Source organism: Neomonachus schauinslandi, chromosome 1 (assembly GCF_002201575.2).
Source record: "Neomonachus schauinslandi chromosome 1, ASM220157v2, whole genome shotgun sequence".
Classification (NCBI taxonomy): Eukaryota; Metazoa; Chordata; class Mammalia; order Carnivora; family Phocidae; genus Neomonachus; species Neomonachus schauinslandi.
This window is the reverse complement of record NC_058403.1, coordinates 88,319,664-88,339,636: the sequence shown is the minus strand read 5'-3', so window position 1 is coordinate 88,339,636 and position 19,973 is coordinate 88,319,664. Positions and strand designations below refer to the sequence as shown.

The 19,973-nt window shown below is 33.9% G+C and overlaps 1 protein-coding gene across 1 annotated transcript in view; it reads left to right on the top strand.

Moving 5' to 3' along the window:
* Positions 1-19,973, top strand: part of NAALADL2 (N-acetylated alpha-linked acidic dipeptidase like 2) — a 911,251-nt gene that overhangs the window by 594,546 nt on the left and 296,732 nt on the right. The window contains exon 9 of the mRNA XM_021702572.1: positions 3,316-3,435. Within this exon, the coding sequence (XP_021558247.1) occupies positions 3,316-3,435 (120 nt within the window). The remainder of the gene's footprint in view (positions 1-3,315; positions 3,436-19,973) is intronic.

Here is a 19,973-nt window from a genome sequence, read left to right as displayed (position 1 = left end):
AGCATCATACCATAGCTTAAAATAGTGGTTTCCTTCCTTCTCACTCCCTCCATTCCATCCTCCTTCTATTCCTACACTTCTATCTCTCTGTTCCTTCTTTCCTAAAAATCTATCTATTAACCTACCTACCTACCTAAACTACCTTAGGAAGGCTTTGTCCAAATGAAATCTAGCATGCAATGGGTCATAGTTAGAATACCACTGGTATGTTTAAGTTTCAAATGCTTTTGATAGGTCTGTGTTTCACAGATGCACTATATTTTTAATGGGATATATCAACTGATAATTGGATTGATGCCATATTAAAAACAATGAAAACATTTTAAAACTCTGAGATATTCTATTTGCTTTATGATTTTTTTAAAAAAAAGGGTTAGTGGAAAATGTAGGAGAAAATCTATACACTGTTATCTAGGAAAATACAACTATTTGATATTCTAGTTTATTTACTATCTCAGCTTTGGAGAAAAAAAAAACAACTTAAGTATCTAATGGGAAATTCTCCTATTTCATTTTTTATTTAAGAATTCCAAAAAAAAAGATAAAATGTCTATTGACTTCAAGGGAAATATCAAAAAGATACACAAAAGAAAATAGCAAGTGTCTTTTTAATTTGAAGAAAAAGAAGTCTTAATAATGGAAAAATTTTAGTGTAAAATTTATCAAGATATAAATGTTGCAAATTAGAATATTTTTCATACTCAAATTAGTTGTGTAACTATTTGTTCCATATTCAAAAGAACTAATTCAAATGAATAAATTCTATTGCTGAAAGAACATTTTTAAATTGACATATTTTTAGTTAGATGGAAAATGTAATAGCTAAACCAACCTTTCAGACTTTATTCCAAATTACTTACTTTAAAGACATAAACAGGTTAAAAAGCAATTTGGGAAATACATTTGTAATCTGGGCTGATTTTAGTATTTTGGAATTCTTTTCATCATAAAATAGTATTTTAGTTTTCTTGCAACATTAAGATGCATTTTAAAAAGAGTGTCTTAAAGATTTTCAAATTCCAAAAATTTATTCCTCTATATCATACAGCCTTCTCCATATCAGTCTAGTAATTTTCACATTAAATTTATATTAATCCTAAATTAACTCGTATATTTCTAAGCTATGTTCTGAAAGTTGGCTTGTCCAACATTAGTAGTCCCTAACTTATATATCCTGAGCCCCTATGCATGGGGAAGTGCATTGCAAAAAGTCTTTGAATTTATTTGACCGTCAAGCATGATAGCCTGTAAATTGAATCAATAAAGTGGCCTTGCATGTATATGGGCAATTATATTTTCAAATTGAGATTTTTTTTGTTTGATAAAATATAAATTTATTTGTAAGTTTTACCAAATTCATTTTATCTTTCAATAATTTTATATTTTTCTCTATCAACTAAAAAACCTATAATGTGGGAGTCCATAGGAAAAAGTATTTATGTTAAAAAAGGCTCTTCCTATTCAAAAAAAGTAGGGACCTCTGTCCTAACATATTTATGTATATATGCATGTTTGGCAACTAATTATCAGTTCAGTCACTTTCTGGCTTTTTCCATGACTAGGTAGGCAAAGATACAAGAGTGAAGAAGATGGTGAATAACATAAAGATTTGATTATTGGCTCATAAAATATACTATGTAAAATTACTATATCTCAGAAGATTATTACAATACTGTTCATGAAGCCATTTTATAACTAAATAGTTGAGAAGGAATTTAGAAAACTACTGGTTTTCCTGTTCTGTCTACTTTTACCAAATCTACTCCTGAGAACGAAACATTTACTTTATGCTCTAACCTGATTTCCTAGTGAAGACGAATGAGGAAAGCACTTGTTGACATGTCATATTGCCGTATTTAATTCTGCTTGCAGAGGAAACCTTTGAAACCCACAGCTGTAATTAAAAAGATTAGGTGATATTGGTCAATAAACTTAAAACTGAAATTTATAGTGATAGAGTTATTACAGAAGTGACTCAATACTGATCTTGATCCTTGAGGAAAATTACCACATTTTACTAAATAAGTAGTACAGTTTCTAAATAAAATAGTACCATTTACTAAATGAAAAGTACCATTTCTTCTTTTGAAGATTCTTCATTTTTCACAGGCTACTGTGGAAATGTTACAGAATTTACAGTCAGAAAGTCTGACTTCAGATTCTTTCTGCCATAAAACGTTGTGGTCTTAAGGCGAGATTAACTTTATCCAAGACTTGATTCCTCCACATGTATACTAATGTGAGGTTCTCATGAGTGTAAAATGGACTAACATATAGACAGTGTCTCTGTGCTAGTATGTAAATAGAAGTTGTTTTTCCACAGCACTTGTGGAGCATTTTTTCGAAAAAAGGGACTTTTTTTTAAAACAACATTATGTGCAAAGCGGAGTATTTGTTTCAGTTCATCATTCCTGTCCATTTAAAACATTTATTAATTTTAAATGGAATGTTTTCACCATTTCACAGAGGTGTAACTGAATTTTCAACTTAAAATCGGAGTCACATACTGATTTGCTAGGGAGACAGGCTCTTGCTGTCTTTCATGTCATAGTGTTGGAGGAAGAAAGGTAAGGTCCTAAGACATGAATTAGGTCAGTTTTTAGGTCATTTCTATAGAATTGTCACCATGATGATTAGTCATTAAATATTTGTGCAAAAAAGGAGGAATATAACATCAGGCCTTCTTAGCAGCACCTTATTAATAGGCTCAGTAGTCTTCAGTTTTGGGGGATAGAGCTCAGCAGAGAAGTAGAATTATTCTGCTGAAATCATTTTATGCTACTCATGTGCATAAAATGTATCAGGTTTTATTTCAGGTAATATGTGCAGGGACAAAGGTGTATTATGCCCCATTTTGTTCAGAATAAAGAGCTACTGCATGTAAAAATGAGCTCATTGTCTCAAAGGAAAGGCCTAGTTTGATTAATCACCCTAGTAGTTTACCCATGTCTGTTCTCTAACTCAGTAACTATAAAATTAAGTGCTGTGGCTAGAGTAAACTTTCCATTCTGTACTCTAAAGTTGAATCTTATACTAGGTTAACCATTTAAGAACATTTTCTTTTAAGATTTGACATTTTTCAGGAACATGCTTAAAAATATTTTGTCATGTGTGATATGTAACTCCTTATCCCTTTTATTTAAAATCCTTTTATGACCTTTGTACACTCTAATAGAGTACATTTTTTTTAAAACAGTAGTTGTGTAATGTAATGACTGTAAGTAGGGAGTGTTTATTATTCGACACATAACTGATAAAGTAAAATCTGTTACTTTTATTAATGGTTTTTTATTTGTTTGTTTGTTTTGGTTTCAGGATTTCAAGAAGGTTCTGCAGAGAAATGTTGTGGCTTACGTTAGTCTCCACAGTCCCATAAGGGGTAACTCAAGTCTACATTCCATGGCTTCACCATCTCTTCGGCAACTGGTAATAGAGGTAAGATGAACTACTTTTTAATAAAATGATTATACAAAACTGCCTATTTCTCTATAATTTGACATGTCTTGATGTTTTCATTTATTTTTAATATGCACAAAACCATCTATGTTTTAAGAAATAATCTATTGCTTATTCTTTTATCAGTATTCCTTTAACCAGTTTCTTATGTTCTGCAATTCTGCTCTTGCTATGGTGATAGTTGTAGATAGAATTTTACAGTTACAGAGAACATATGTAAAAATGTAAATTTATTTCTTAAAAATTGAATTTAACTCTCAAGTTCCTAATTCTGTTAATCTTGACATTTTTTGGTAAATTTGTTTACTTTTAGACTTCTTCCCCCTCACTCATGTTTTGAGCAAATGTGAGACCTGCCTTATCTTTTTGACAACATTGTAAGTCCCCTAAAAGCAGGATTTGTGTCTAGTTTCTAGAATATAGTGGTAACTAATTCCAAGATATTTAGAAAATACTATTTGAAAAATACTTATGGGAAAGGGTAGCATGCATTTTCCTATAGAGTAACGTGAAAAAAAAAACATGTAGTTTGTGATAATGTCTCACTAGAGCTATTTATTTAAAAGAAAAAAAATTAGTCACTCTGGGGGCTCCTGGGTGGCTGGCTCAGTCGGTTAAGCATCTGACTCTTGATTTTTGCTCAGATCATGATCTCAGGGTCCTGAGGTTAATCCCAAAGTCAGGCTCTGCCCTCAGCACAAAGTCTGCTGGAGATTCTCTCCCTCTGCCCCTCCCCCTGCTCGAGTACTTGCTCTCTCTCTCTCTCTCAAATAAATAAACAAACAAATAAATAAATAAAATTTTTAAAAAAGAATTTAGTCATTTCCAGGCTGTTTCAAAGAGTTTTTCAGAACATCTTTCCTGTTTATTAGTTGAGTTCATTTTTATTTTTGTATTCTTTTTATGACTTATACTACAGATAAAATGATGTGTTATTTCTCAGAATGAAAGTAATAATGTCACCACTGGGGGGTGGTTTTCTCTCAACCTGAAGGGTTATCAGTGTATATTAAAAATGACCTTTTAGATTCCCACAGAGTTTCCAGTGAGTATCATAGAAACTGAACTAGATAATGAACGGTGCTTTACTTTAGCCATAATGCCTGATTGAAATGTAATGCAAACTAACATTTTATGATTTTCATAAAGTATTTTCTAGTTTAATAGTTTTCATTGACGTTTTCATATGTAGTATAATAAAGAAGACATTATGAAAAATGAAATAGATAAATCTGTACATTTGAGATCAGCAAAACCCCATTGTGCATGCCCTAAATTATATCCAGGTCTGTAAGTGAATTCCTCATGTGCTTTGTACTGCTTTGCATTCTGACTTTCTTACCTGCCTGGAAAAAAACTCAAAAGAGGAAAATCAGCTGCAGATATCTCTCTTAGAAAGTTAAGATATTTCTGTCCAAATGAGTGATCAGGAAAAAAGTATGAGCTCAAGTATCCGGCAACTGGGGAGGGTTATTTTAAAATTTGTCTTTTCCTTCTCGCATGTTACAATATTTGTATTTTGAGAACTTTGGAAGATAAGTAATCATTGAAATTCATAAGCAAATAGAAATAACAAACTATTGGGCGCCTGGGTGGCTCAGTTGGTTAGGCGACTGCCTTCGGCTCAGGTCATGATCCTGGAGTCCCGGGATCGAGTCCCGCATCGGGCTCCCTGCTCGGCGGGGAGTCTGCTTCTCCCTCTGACCCTCGCCCCTCTCATGTGCTCTCTCTCATTCTCTCTCTCTCAAATAAATAAATAAAATCTTTAAAAAAAAAAAAAAAAAAAAGAAATAACAAACTATTAAAGTCTATCAAATCTAGGGAAATACCTATCTGTAGAAGTGTCTGAGAATATACTGCTTTTTAAAATATCTTTGTACATCTTGTAATAGAAAACTGTAAAATATTAGCATTTAAACCTAATTATCTAAAAGTACAGCATGGTTTATCAATAATGAATAGTGACATGGAAGATGTACCTTCTTATCTGCTTGGGGGAGGAATCTTTTCGTTCAGTAGTTGAAAATGTTTCTATACTAATCTAAGGATTAATATATAAGTTCTAATTTACTCAAAGAAAATTTCCTTTCACTTGAGAGAGAGCATATGTGTGCTGTATAGGACAAATTAGAAAGGTAGGATTATCACAGATTCAAACAAAAGCATATGCAATTTAAAAAAATGGGAATTACTTAACTATATTGAATTTTGTTAACACAAAACAAATACATATATAGTAATTTAAGATATATTTGCATGCAATTATTTAATGCCAGATATTTTTCTTTAAAATATATAAATACACTTAAAAATATAAAGGTGAAGAGAACTGAAAGAAATAAAACCTCACAGTAATTTATATAATTTAAAATAATTTAACACTAGTGGCATTTTAAAAAAGAAGATTTAAAATGTTTCCTTGAAAAAATAAAAGGAACTGGGGTGCCTGGGTGGCTCAGTTGGTTCAGCGTTTGACTCTTGATTTCGGCCCAGTCATGATCTCAGGGTCCTAGGGTCAAGCCCCACCTCGGCCTCCATGCTCAGCCGTGTGCTTGAGATTCTCTCCCTCGTCCTCTGCCCCTCCCCCATCAAATAAATAAATGAATCTTTTTTTTAAAAAAAGAAACTGATTATAACAGAACATAAGTAACTTCACTTGAGAAGACATTTTATCAGTCTTCAGGACCTTTATATTTCATCAGTTTACTTAGATTCTGTTACCATATACAAATACATGTTTCATATAATCTAGTGTAAACCAAACAAAAACAAATTAAAAATGATTTTTCTACAAAGAACAATATTTTTTTTACAAAACATGCTGACTAAATTGTGGATGACATAAGATTATATGGAGTATACTCTTGTATAGCAATGTACAGAATAAAAAAGATCTAGATTCATGTGGTAGAAATAAATATATCAGATGGAATCTTTAAAGATTAAGCTACAGTACCGCATTGATTGATTGATTGATTGATTGATTGATTTTTGTTTAAATTCAATTAGCCAGCATATAGTACCTCATTAGTTTATGATGTAGTATTCAATGTACTGATTTTTTAAAAAACTAGACACATACGGGACATTTTAATGGATTATAAGCTTGATAAAAAACAAAACTGTGAAATGGTTGCCCTAAATCAAATACCAGTTCAAATTTCATTTTTAATGTGTTATCCCAATTAAGGAAGATGATCATTTCGTCCTTGGTCCATTAGACCTTGGTATGCTATTATTTGTGTTTAAGTTAGACTTAATAGGTGATGGACATTGGGGAGTGTATGTGGAGCGCTGTGAATTGTATAAGACTGATGAGTCACAGGCCTGTACCCCTGGAACAAATAATATATTATATGTTAATAAAAAAATAGATGAACTGAAATAATGGTTTACATACAGTAAAATTCTCCCTTCTTTTTTTTTAAAGATTTATTTATCTATTTGAGAGAGAGAAAGTACATGCAAGCAAGGGGAGGAGCAGAGGGAGAAGGGGAGAGAGAATCCCAGGAAAGCTCCCTCCTGAGCACAGAGCCCCACGTGGAGCTCGATCCTACAACCCTGAGACATGACCTGAGCTGAAACCAAGAGTCGGATGCTTAATGAACTGAGCCATCCAGACACCCCTAAAATTCTCCCTTCTTAAGTATACAGGTCGATGAATTTTGACAAATGTGTACAAGCATATAAACACCATCATAATCAAGATATACAGTATTTCTATCCCAAAAATGTCCCATCATAGCCCTTTGCATTCAGTGTCCTCTCTTTATTCCTAGTTCCTGGCAAAGACTCATCCGATTTTTGCCGAAATGGTTTTGTCTTTCAGAATAGCATAAACAATGGAAACCTTCAGTATATAGTCCTTCCTGTGTGGCTTCTTTTCCTTAGCATAATGATTTTTAAAATATGTCCATGTTGAAAGGGGAACCCTCTTACACTGTCGTTGGGAATGCAAACTGGTGCAGCCACTCTGGAAAACAGTGTGGCGGTTCCTCAAAAAGTTAAAAATAGAGCTACCCTATGACCCAGCACTTGCACTACCAGGTATTTATCCAAAGGCTACAAAAATAGTCATTTGGAGGGGCACATGCACCCCAGTGTTTATAGCGGCAATGTCCACAATAGCTAAAAGATGGAAAGAGCCCAGATTTCCATCTATAGCTGAATAAATGTATATATATATTTATTTTATTTATAAATATTTATTTTTTAATGGAATATTATCCAGCCATCAAAAAGAATGGAATCTTGCCATTTGCAATGATGTGGATAGAACAAGAGGGTATTTTTAAAAAAGATTTTATTTATTTATTTGTCAGAGAGAGAGAGAGCACAAGCAGGGGGAGCGGCAGGCAGAGGGAGAAGCAGGCTCCCCGCTGAGCAAGGAGCCTGATGCAAGACTTGATCCCAGGATCCTGGGGTCATGACCTGAGCTGAAAGCAGATGCTTAACCAACTGAGCCACCTAGGTGTCCCTAGAGGATATTATGTTACGCAAAATAAGTCAGAGAAAGAAATACCATATGATTTCACTCATATGTGGAATTTAAGAAACATAACAGATGAACATAGGGGAGTGGAAGGAAAAATAAAATAAGATAAAAACAGAGAGGGAGACAAACCATAAGAGACTCTTAACTCTAGGAAACAAACAGGGTTGCTGGAGGGGAGGTGGGTGGGGGGATGGACATTAAGGAGGGCACTTGATGAAATGAGCACTGGGTGTTATATGCAACTGATGAATCACTAAATTCTACCCCTGAAGCTAATAATACAATATATGTTAACTAAATTGAATTTAAATTAAAAAAATTTTTTAAAAATATATGTCCATGTCATTACATGTGTCAGTAGTTTTACAACATGTAAATGACATGGATATGACATGGGATGACAAGGATAACAAGTCAGTCATGTCTGGGATGAATGCATTACCTCTGGAGCTCTTCCTTCAGCTTGGTACGCTAACTTTGATTTTGAAATGAAGAGGAATTAAACCATTGAATTAAGAAAAGAAGCCATTTCTCTGAAATTAATCTACTAAATTTGAATTAAATCATCCTGAGTGGAGGGGTGCATTTGCTTTGTGCAGAAATGCTTAGTGACTATAGGTTTTTCTTAAAATTCATGAAAGATTGACTTTAAAAAAAATTACCTAAAGAATAATGAAAAACTGATGGTTACCAAAGCTAGGTAATAGGAACATGAAAGTTAATTCTACTGCTCTCTCTTCTTTGGTATTTATTTGGAAACTTTCAGTATAACTTGAAGAAAAAACTCAAAAAAATGCTTAATTTTTCTAAATTATAACACTGATAACTGATAAATTCATTTGTCTTCTGAAAGGAAGTGAGGTACCCCTTGAATGGTAAATAAAAGTCAAAAACTGAGGTTTTATGTGGTTGATTTTTTTCTGTTAGTTTTGTTAATATTTTGACTCTACATTTCTGCTTCCTTTGTGCTACCAATATTTTTACCTCCCCCAAAATTAGTTCACTTAAATTAGCTTGTAAATTTCAGAATTAAAAATCTCAATTCAAAAAACTAAAAATTAAATATTAGTATTTCTCTTAAAATCCCTGTTTCAGAAATGAATATATTTTCAAACTATCAATTACCTAATTACCTATTTCCTTTGCAAAAATGTTAACTTCATATTAATATTTACTTCTTGTTTACATTTTACTAGGCAAAAATACAGTGAAATAACTTTTTTAACTTACAATGGTAATGTTAATATGTGCATTATAGACATCAAAAAGTATGTCAATTACATAAAACTAAGAATTTTTTATAAGAGCCAGTAAACTATTATAAATGGACTTTTTAGTTAAATTTTAAAATCTCATCTACATAGTACTATAAAAGATTCTGGTGTGAATTTCCTAATTTTTACTCTATGGTTTGTGGTCATTTGGATTTGTATGATTATTTCTAGTTTTTAGCTATAATGAATATAGTTTCTATGATTATTCTTATGTGTTGGTAGAATGGGTGCACTCATTTTTCTTGGGTATTTATCTAGAAATGAAATCAGTAGGTCACTGAGTAGGCACATGATTAACTTTAGTAGACTGCCAAAGAATTGATCAAAGTATTAATTACACTACCACCAACAATGTATGAATGTCCTAGTTGCCCTATATCAACACATCAGTATATGTAAGTGTATCTTTTTGGATTTTAATTTGAATTTCCCTGATGATTAATAATGATTAATAATGTGGATATCTTTCTCTGTTAAGGATCATTTGAGCCTTTTACCTATTAAAAAAAAAAGAATTGTTCATCTCTGTCTTATCAATATGTAAGAGTTCTTTATATATCCTCAATTTAAGTTTTTTGTTGGTTATATATTTTGAAATCTTCTTCTAGTCCGTGGCTTGACATTTCACTCTCTTCCTGGTAGCAAAACACCTTAATTATTAATCTTATGGAAATCTTCTAAACAGTATTTATTGTTCCATATCTTATACAAAACATGGTGAACTTAATTTAGTAGCTATCTTTAAGCAGCATTATAAACCTTTATTATCCTCTCATTCACAAACATTTTGAGTCCTTATTCTCCCTGTCTCTCTCAATCTGCGTATATATATATATACACACACACACACACATATATATAGGTACTCATTTAGGCCTCCTGAATGAGTAAGGAATAAAAGATCTTTGTAAGATCCACTTTTTTAGAAGAAAACTCTTTCTTGAAAACCATTTCCATTGATCCTTAAGTGTACAATATAGGATATACAGATCAATGTCTTCTTAGTTAATGAAACACAAATGTCTTCATGCAAAGTCAGTTATGGAATTCAAGATAAAATAAGATTTCTCCCCAAATAATAATTTTAAATATTAGGATGCAATACAAACCCACACATCCCTCTCTATATACTGCTGTTTCACATTTATTTTTTGAAATCATCTTTCATAGTCACAGAAGGTATTGATTTTGCCTTTAGAAAAACAGAATTTGATCATCCATATATTAGCCAGTGCTCTGTAAGTCTCAAGTAAATAGTGATGAAATTTCTAAGAGGTTATTTTGGTCAAGCCTAAAGCATTTGTACATATGAAAGTAGTCAATCTAGCTATATTCTTCTTAAATGTCACTTTTGAAGCACCTGCCACACTAGCAAACCTGATCAAAACCAAACGATTGCATCAATATTATAAAACAGTCCACAGGATAGACAGTGTTGTTATTTTTTTTAAAGATTTTATTTATTTATTTGAAAGAGAATGAGAGAGAGAGAGAGAGCGCATGAGAGGGGGAGGGTCAGAGGGAGACGCAGACTCCCCTGGTGAGCAGGGAGCCTGATGCGGGACTCGATCCTGGGACTCCAGGATCATGACCTGAGCCGAAGGCAGCCGCTTAACCAACTGAGCCACCCAGGCACCCGACAGTGTTGTTATTTTTTTAAGTCCCTGCAAAAAAGTAGCAAAGATTTTCTTAGTTTTATAGTGTTTTTAAAAAATTTTTTTCATGTTTTATTTTTTAATACCAAGAACTACCCACCAGGAAATATAGTACATATATCTTAATTCAGCTGCATTCATTAGAGCATTGAGCCCAGAACCAGACTATGGTATTACATCATTATGAATACCCCCAGTCTGTTGCAGGGCTCTATAATAAGGTAAATATTTATAAAGAACCCAACTGTGTATGACATTGCTGTAGGTGTTGTAGGGAACACAATTAGTAGATGAAATGCCCCTGTTGCCCGGGAGCTTATGACTTTACCATGAACCTCAGACATGCATAAATTGCTAAAACATAGGGGTAAGTGTGATGTGTGCTATGCTGGAGTTGACAGGAAAGAGGCAATGAAACCGGTTTAATTCAGATTCATGCATTATATAACAGTGGCAAAAACGTTGAATATACTCAGAATCTTGAAGACATTTAACCATCTGTCTTATCAAAGCTCAATACTTCGATCATGTAAACCAACTGCTCTTTTCCAGATCTACCAATGCTTCTTTTCAAACCACACAACTGATGTCCATGTTCTCATTTAACCTTAATGACCTTGTTGAAGGTCTTACCTCCATAAATACGGTCATTTTGGTGGTTAGGTTTCAACCTATAAATTTTGGGAAGACACAATTTAGTCCATAATATTGACCAAAATGCAGAGTGGTAGAGTACAAAAGTTATAATGGTAGAATTTAAAAAGCTGTCTTTTCTTTTTTTCTCTCTTTTGTTGATAATTTTAATAGAGAGTACTGAAACAAAGCTTAATTTCTCTTCCACTTGCTATAAAATATAAAAGTATAATTGGCTTTGAAACATTCTCTACTGACTTGTCTTTCATGATACATGACATAGTTTTTGTTTGTGTATTTGGTTTTATCCTTGTTAGTTTTTATCTTTTGTTTATTTTTTTAAGGAGAGAAATTCTCTGTGCTTTCTTGCTCGCTGTACATTACAACTCTTTTCAGTGGATTCTGCTTAATTCTACTTAATTTATCTTCCTTTCTGCTGCTTCTACTACCAGTAGCCAACTGAAGTGACCATAAACAGTAATAAACTGTTTTAAAATCCTATCCTACACTAATTTACAGCTCAGTAAAGTGTCATATTTAAAATTGTGATTCTATTGGCAGGTGAATCTGTCTCCTATGTTTACAATACTTTTCTTTGTGTTAAAACCAAGCAATCCCTCCAGTTTATTACTGTTTTACAAGGTTTTCTGTTCCTATATGCTGACAATTTGTAAATCCCTTTTTATTTAAATCTAGATATCAAGGGAAGTCTTTGTCAGATTCTGGCTAAAACCCTGAATTTCAGAAGGCAGCTGATCTAAATATTTGGATGACATAGCCAAAGAATAGTGCAAACAATTAGAGATATTAAAAAATTAACAAATTTACTGTGAATGCATTCATGCAATCAAAATGAATATCATGTTCCTAAATGGCTTTAGCTGAGTTAGTTTTAGTCTATGACTTTTTGATTGGTATATTAAACACTAGACCCCTACAGGACTCAATAGAATGACCATTTACTCAAAGGAATTATTAGTGAATCACCATTGTTGGCAGGTTAGATAAAACTGTTTCACCTATACAATGCTCTTTACTATGTAAAAAAATGAAACTTATTCTGATGAATTAATTGTCCTTTTCCCCCACTTGATCTTTAATATATTTTAGTTAAAAACCTACCACTGATGTCATCAGTGAATTATCTATATAGCAATTACAATAGTAATGCTTTGTCCTTATGATGTATGACATTTTATCTAAAATTTCTATGAGTAATGAAATTAATTTCAACAGATATGGCTTCATGGTTTAAACAAACCATCGTTTCAGGGATGCCTGGGTGGTTCAGTCAGTTAAGCGTCTGACTCTTAATCTCGGCTCAGGTCTTCATTTCAGTGTGATGAACTTGGACCCTGCATTGGGCTCCATGCTGGGCATGGAGCTTACTTAAAAGCAAACAAACAAACAAACAAATAAAAACACCTTTTCAAATATAACTATGGGGATAATTTTAGTTTCTATTGGCATGTACTTACCCCAAATAAGTTGTATAAATTATGACTTCTTTGCTTTTGTTTGTTTGTTAGTTATATTTTTAAGTAGCATCTTAACCAAACAATTTTGTATTTGTGTTGATATTTTGTATTTGAATGGCTCCCTTTGTTCTTTAACAAAATAATTTGTTTCTATATACTAACAATGAATTATCTCAAAGAGAAATTTAAAAGCAATGCCACTGGGGTACTGGGCGGCTCAGTGGGTTAAGCATCTGCCTTTGGCTCAGATCATGATCCTGGAGTCCTGGATCAAGCCCAGCTCCTTGCGGCAGGCTCCCTGCTAAGCAGGGAGTCTGCTTCTCCCTCTGCCCCTCCTCCTGCTCATGCTCGCACGCAGGCTCTCTATCACTCTCTCTCTTATTTTCTCTCTCTCTCAAATAAATAAATAAAATCTTTAAAAAAATAAATAAAAACAATTCCATTTACAATAGCACTGAAAACAATCAAATACTTAAGAATGAATTTAATCAAAGAGGTGAAAGACTGTACACCGAACATTATAAGACCTTAATGAAAATGATGGAAGATGACACAAATAAATGGAAAGATAATTCATGTTCTTAGGTGTGAAGAATTACTATTATAAAAAATGTCCATGCTTTGCAAAGTGGTCTACAGATTCAATGCGATCTCTGTCAAAATTCCAATAGCATTTTTTACAGTAATAGAAAAAAACTATTCTAAAATTTATATGGAGCCACAACAGACCTCAAGTAGCCAAAGTGATCCCAACAAAGAAGAACAAGTCTGGGAGTATCACAGTCCCTGATTTCAAGCTATATTATAAAGCTATATTAATCAAAACAGTTGGGGCTCCTGGGTGGCTCAGTCAGTTAAGCGTTGCCTTCGGCTCAGGTCATGATCCTGGAGTCCCGGGATCGAGTCCCGCATCGGGCTCCCTGCTCAGCGGGAAGCCTGCTTCTCCCTCTCCCTCTGCTGCTCCCCCTGCTTGTGCTCTCTCACTCTCTCTCTGTTAAATAAATACATAAAATCTTTAAAAAAATAAAAGAGCATGGTACTGGCATAAAAACAGGCACAGAGGCCAGTGGAACAGAACAGAAAGTACAGACATAAACCATGCATATATGGCCAACTAATTATTGACAGGATATCAGGAACATACTCTTAAATAAATGGTGCTGGGAAAATTCGATATCCAAATGCAAAAGAATGACACTGGATGAATGTACAGCCTGGTGATTAGAGCTGATAATACAGTACTGTATACTTCAAAGTTTTTTAGAGTAGATCTGAAGCATTACACACACACACATACACACAGTTACCTATGTTCACTATGTGAGCTGATGGATATGTTAATTATCTTGATCTGGATAATCATTTTACAACATATATGTATATGAAATCATCATTTTGTACATTCTAAATATATATAATTTAAATGATTAAAAAACAATCTAAAATGAAAAATCTAAATAGGCTCTTGGTCAAAATAAATGAAATAAATGCTTTGCTAAAAAAAGGGAACTCTGAAGCAAATGGAAACTGATGAAATAATATTAAATGAATGGTTGAACAAATAAACATGATAATGAATCTTGCTTTAAACTCATATTTCCCAGTGTGTGTTGTGAAAGATATACTAAATAGAACCTTCAGTGTGTATCTGATGCATAGCAAAGATCCAGAGGTAAATAAAACATGCAGTCTTTCCCAAACTTCTTTTGTTCTAGAACCATTCTCCTACAGGCAATTTGTGAAAATGGTCGGGGAGATGCTGCTTTAAACACACCCTATATGCACCTAAAAGTTGGTATTTTTACAGAAGCTTAAATAAATATTCAATCCCTTCACTTTGAAAATGGATTTCTTCAAAGGGTAAGATCTACAATTCACATACACTTTTTCAGAAACACACCTCAATATACAGTGCTGATAAGACTTGAAGGCACTCGGATTATTCCTTCCCTTTGATCTGGAATTTCACCTGCAAATTTATAGCTGTAAGCTTCCTATAATTTAACACTAATCTCTCAGTAACTGCTGTTAACTATATTTTTAGTAGGCAAATTATAATTTTAAGACCAGAGTGATAAAGTAAATTGAACAGTAGAAGAAATTAAGCTATTTTAACCCTGAAACAACAATACTTCTGAGGGCCATGATAACAATTTTCTGTATGTCTCCAAGGAGTAGAGAAATCATTTCAATTCAGCCTATGGAAGAATTCTCAAATAGGATGAATTATCTTAAGGTGCTCAAACATTGTGTAGGTTTTGTGAAGAGGGATTGAAAATTTTTATGGGTGGTTACTTCAGCCAGTCTTTATTTATAGAGTAATTCACTTGTGAATTCATCCTCTGTTTGTGTTTGTTTGTTTAGTTGCATAACGTACATGAGAGCCTGCAATTAGTTTCTGGGTTGTTAACTTTCATGTCGATCATTTATTTATTTATTTTTTAATTTTTTTTTTAAAGTTTTATTTATTTATTTGAGACAGAGAGAATGAGATACAGAGAGCATGAGAGGGAGAAGGGTCAGAGGGAGAAGCAGACTCCCTGCCGAGCAGGGAGCCCGATGCGGGACTCGATCCCGGGACTCCAGGATCATGACCTGAGCCGAAGGCAGTCACTTAACCAACTGAGCCACCCAGGCGCCCCTATTTTTTAATTTTTTTTTATTATGTTATGTTAATCACCATACTGATCATTTATTTATCTATATTGAACCTTTACAAATTCTGGCTCTAAGTGTATAAGCTGTATTTAATTTGTTATATATTAACATATTTAGTATGTTATATATTAACATCTCACCCTGAAGTACTTCCAACTCATTTATCCGGGAGAGTCAATGGTAACCACAGAAAGAGTTAAAGAAGGCAGTAGCCCAGATGTAAAAACTGAAATAGACATGAATCTAGAGAGGATTATAAAGAAAAGATAGTTTAGAATCACAGCATCAAAACTGCTACCCTTTTCCTCAGTATACTTTTTTGAAAGTAAAGTAATCCAGAATTATTTAGTTTGAAAATTTCAGAAATTGAATGAAGGATCTTAATTTATAGATTATGTTTTACATGAAACTCAGTCATCTTTGAAATAAAATGACATATCTTCTAGTTGTATATGGCATATTATCCAAAATGTTAAGCAAGTTTCAATAATATTCATAGGTTAAGATAATAATAGGTTAAGAAAATAATAAGATATTGCATGATCCCAAAATGAGGTGACAGGCTCTAGCTTGGTGAAAATCCACAGAGGTGATTGGCATTTTTACTTTATCCAAGAAACAGGAATTTGATAAAGAACTATATACATTACAAAGAATCCCCTGACACTTAATCTAGCTCCTTTCATTAATTTATTTTGCTCTTCATAGAAAAATTATAAACATTACATGGGCAAAAGTAAAATCAATCATCTATAATTTTGCTCAGAGGAAACTACTGAGAATCTTTTCCTTTGTGTAATGTGTGTAGATATATTGTTACCAAAAGGAAACTGTATCTGCAGTTTTTTTCCTCTCAAAACATTATAGTTTACATTAAAAAAAATATATATATATTATAATATCTTTGGTACATGAGTGAATCAAATGAAAGTAAGTATAGGAGAATTTATTGTAATATACTTATAACTTTTTGGGGCGCCTGGTTGGCTTAGTCATTAAGCGTCTGCCTTCGGCTCAGGTCATGATCCCAGGGTCCTGGGATGGAGCCCCGCATCAGGCTCCCTGCTCTGTGGGAAGCCTGCTTCTCCCTCTCCCGCTCCCCCTGCTTGTGTTCCCTCTCCTGCTGTGTCTCTCTCTGTCAGATAAATAAATAAAATCTTAAATATATATATATATATGTATATATATATATATATACTTATAACTTTTCTGTAGGGTTGGAATTTTTTTCAAAATAATAAATTCAGTTAATTAATGTGTGTTATTTTATTTCATAGCTATATAAACATTTGTTAACCAGTTCCTTTTTTAAGAACATTTATATACTGTGCAAAGGTGTTTTTTTAATTAACATTGCTACTATATATTAGGTTGTACATACTTCTTGCCTCTTTCCAATTAGTTCCTTTATCAGTCACTAGACAGTTGCATGTAACAAAAGTCATTTTTTAAAGCAGAAATGGGTTTTTAATGTGGAATTAGTTGTTACAAAGTTTTCAGAAGGGCCGCAGGAGCCCCCTCTAGGTCTTCCAGGCATGACTTATAGAACAGGATTATAATAGAGACCTTCCAAGGGCATTTCTATCTGCATGATAAGAAAGCTTAGGGTTCAAGAAGCTACTGCCCAAATTACTCAATCTAGAGCCCAGTGCTTCTACTAAGGTCCAGTGAGCTCATAGTTATTGGCTTTAGGACCACATTGCCGCAGACATAATGCAGAGAAATGTTGTGCCCCAGAACCTGCACCTTGAAGACCGCAAGGCCAGAATCCCATCTCTTTACCATGCGTGCAGGGCCAGCAAACACCTCTGCTGCATTATGTTCATCTTACTAACTTCATACAGGTGTGTGTACTTGGTGGCGGCTCTCAGCAAGTTGTAAAGTGATCACTAGCTTTCCAGGCTTCAGTCACGGAGTAGCCAATCTGCAGTGTTTTACACTTTCTTAGAATAAATTCCAGAATATCAAATTTCTGGATCCAAAATATTAGTTTATAAATATCACAGCAATATATTGGAGTGCCCCTTCTTATATGCACTCTTTCACAGAACTGTGTTTTAACATTCTTTCTCTTATTATTTGTAAATATTCAAGCATGGTAGTATCTATATTGCTATTTAATTTATATCTCTATATGCTTGATTGCCTGGGAGATGGTTGTGTTGTTGGAAGTTCAGAGGAACAACAGAGCACATCCTAGAGCAGTTCCTAGGATGTTGGCAGATAGTGCTTTCCAACGTCCAGTTTTCTGATTGAAAGGGGTCATAGGTTTACCGCATTATCCTTTCTTTAGATCTTTACTCAAAATCACCTGAGTGAGAAATTCCTGACTCCAACATTTGAAATATGAAACACCATCTTGACATTTTATATCTCCTTTAGAGCTTTATTTTTTTTCTCTTTAGCACTTATCATTAACACTTTATATATCTTAATTTTTGTATATTATCTCTTTTCCCAGTAGATTATAAACTCCCTGAGAGGAGAGAATTTGGATGATTTTATTCATTGCTGTATTTCCAATACCTGGTACATAGAGACCACTCAATAATAGTTCATGGAATGAATAAATAAATGAATATTTGTTTTCTTACACCTTCATTTTTATTAAATAAAGCTTACATATGGGACTTCTGTTTCCACCTGGGATGTAAAAAGCTGCAGGGGACCCTGCTCCCACCCTAACAATGAGAACAAGTGAGATAGGTTACAAAATCACATTTTTAAGAAATCTTAGATAAAAATCTTTTAGAGATCTGAGGCTGCAAATAAGCCTAAGTAAACTGAAATCCAGGAACTGGTAAATCCTTTCTAGGGGAAAAGAGCTGCTTCAATCATGGCAGAATGACAAGATGAGGAGGGATCTAGGAAAGACATGAGTGAGGAAAAAAATCAGCAGAATCAATAAACTTTTAACAGACCCCTTGGGATGGCATGATGATTTAGAATTCTAATAGCCTCGACTGTTCCCCATAGATCTTCCCTGAGCACACAAGTTGGGACACCAAAAGCTGGAGGCAGGGCAGATCAGCTGTGAGAAATAACCTTCAAAACATACCAGATATTCACCATTTGCAAGACCAGCTGCTGAAACCTGAGTTAGGTTTGCTGAGAGAAATCCCTGTGAGGTGCTCCAGATCCTCACTGAGCACAAAAAGGGAGCTGCCAGTGGCTGGAGGCAAGGAAGGATATGAGAAAAAGTTCTCTGAGGCACTCAGAACTTTCCTGAGTACAAAACAGTGATTGCTGGAGGTGAGGAGGCAGGGTAGGTAAACTGAGAGAAATCCACCAGCGTGGTAGCTGTTGAAGTTTAGAGCAGGGCAGCCAGGCAGAAAGAAATCTCCTGAAGCTCAGAAAACCAGGCATAAGACTGCAAGCAAAGATTATTCCAAGCTGCCAAAACAAAACAAAACAACAGAAAACTGGCATTTAGGCTATAAAACAGTGAGGCATCACTCATGGTTTGGACCACTGGCATCTGGACATAAAGATATCACTGAAGTCACATCAAGAATCAGACCTCAGCATGGAGTTCACAATAAATCACACTGTTAGCATAAACTACTGGATAGTTTATGACCTAGGACCTCAGGCATAGAAAAGACTAAGGCAGAATATCCCAAGGGCTCAGAGCTCCTCTCTCAGGAGTGTAATGTGCTAGGTTTGAGCAATCCAGGCCTGCTGAGTTAACCCTTAACTCCTCCCCACATAGAAATGTTAAAATGAGTTTCCATGCTAAAAGGAAAGGATCTGCAGGGAGAAATAGAGAGCACCCAAAAGGCGAATATAATGGACCCCAAAGATAAATATAATCAGTATTTCATGGGCAAATGTGATAGATAATATATTTTTAAAATCTAAAATGCTAGAATGGCTACAATTAAAAAGCCTCTCAACACCATATAGTGACAAGTTTTTTGAGTAACTGGAATTCTCATACTTCACTAGTGTTAGTGTAAAATGGTACACCACTTGAAAAAGTGATTTGGCAATTTCTTATAAAGATAAATATGTATCAACCATATTACCAATAATCTCAAGACTAGGTATTTATCCAAGAGAAATAAAAATACGTCTATACAAAGATATGCACAAGCATGTTTATGAGAGCTTTATTCATAATAGCTCAAACTGGAAACAATCTAAATATCTGTCAGTAGAAGAACAGGTAAGTAAATTGTAGTTTACTCCTATGATGGAATGCTACCTAGAAAAAAAAGGAACAATCTATTGATACATGCAACATCAAACGTTAGGATTTGCAAAAGAAGCCAGACACAAGAGTACATTTGTGTGATTCCATTCATACAAAGTCCTAGAACCA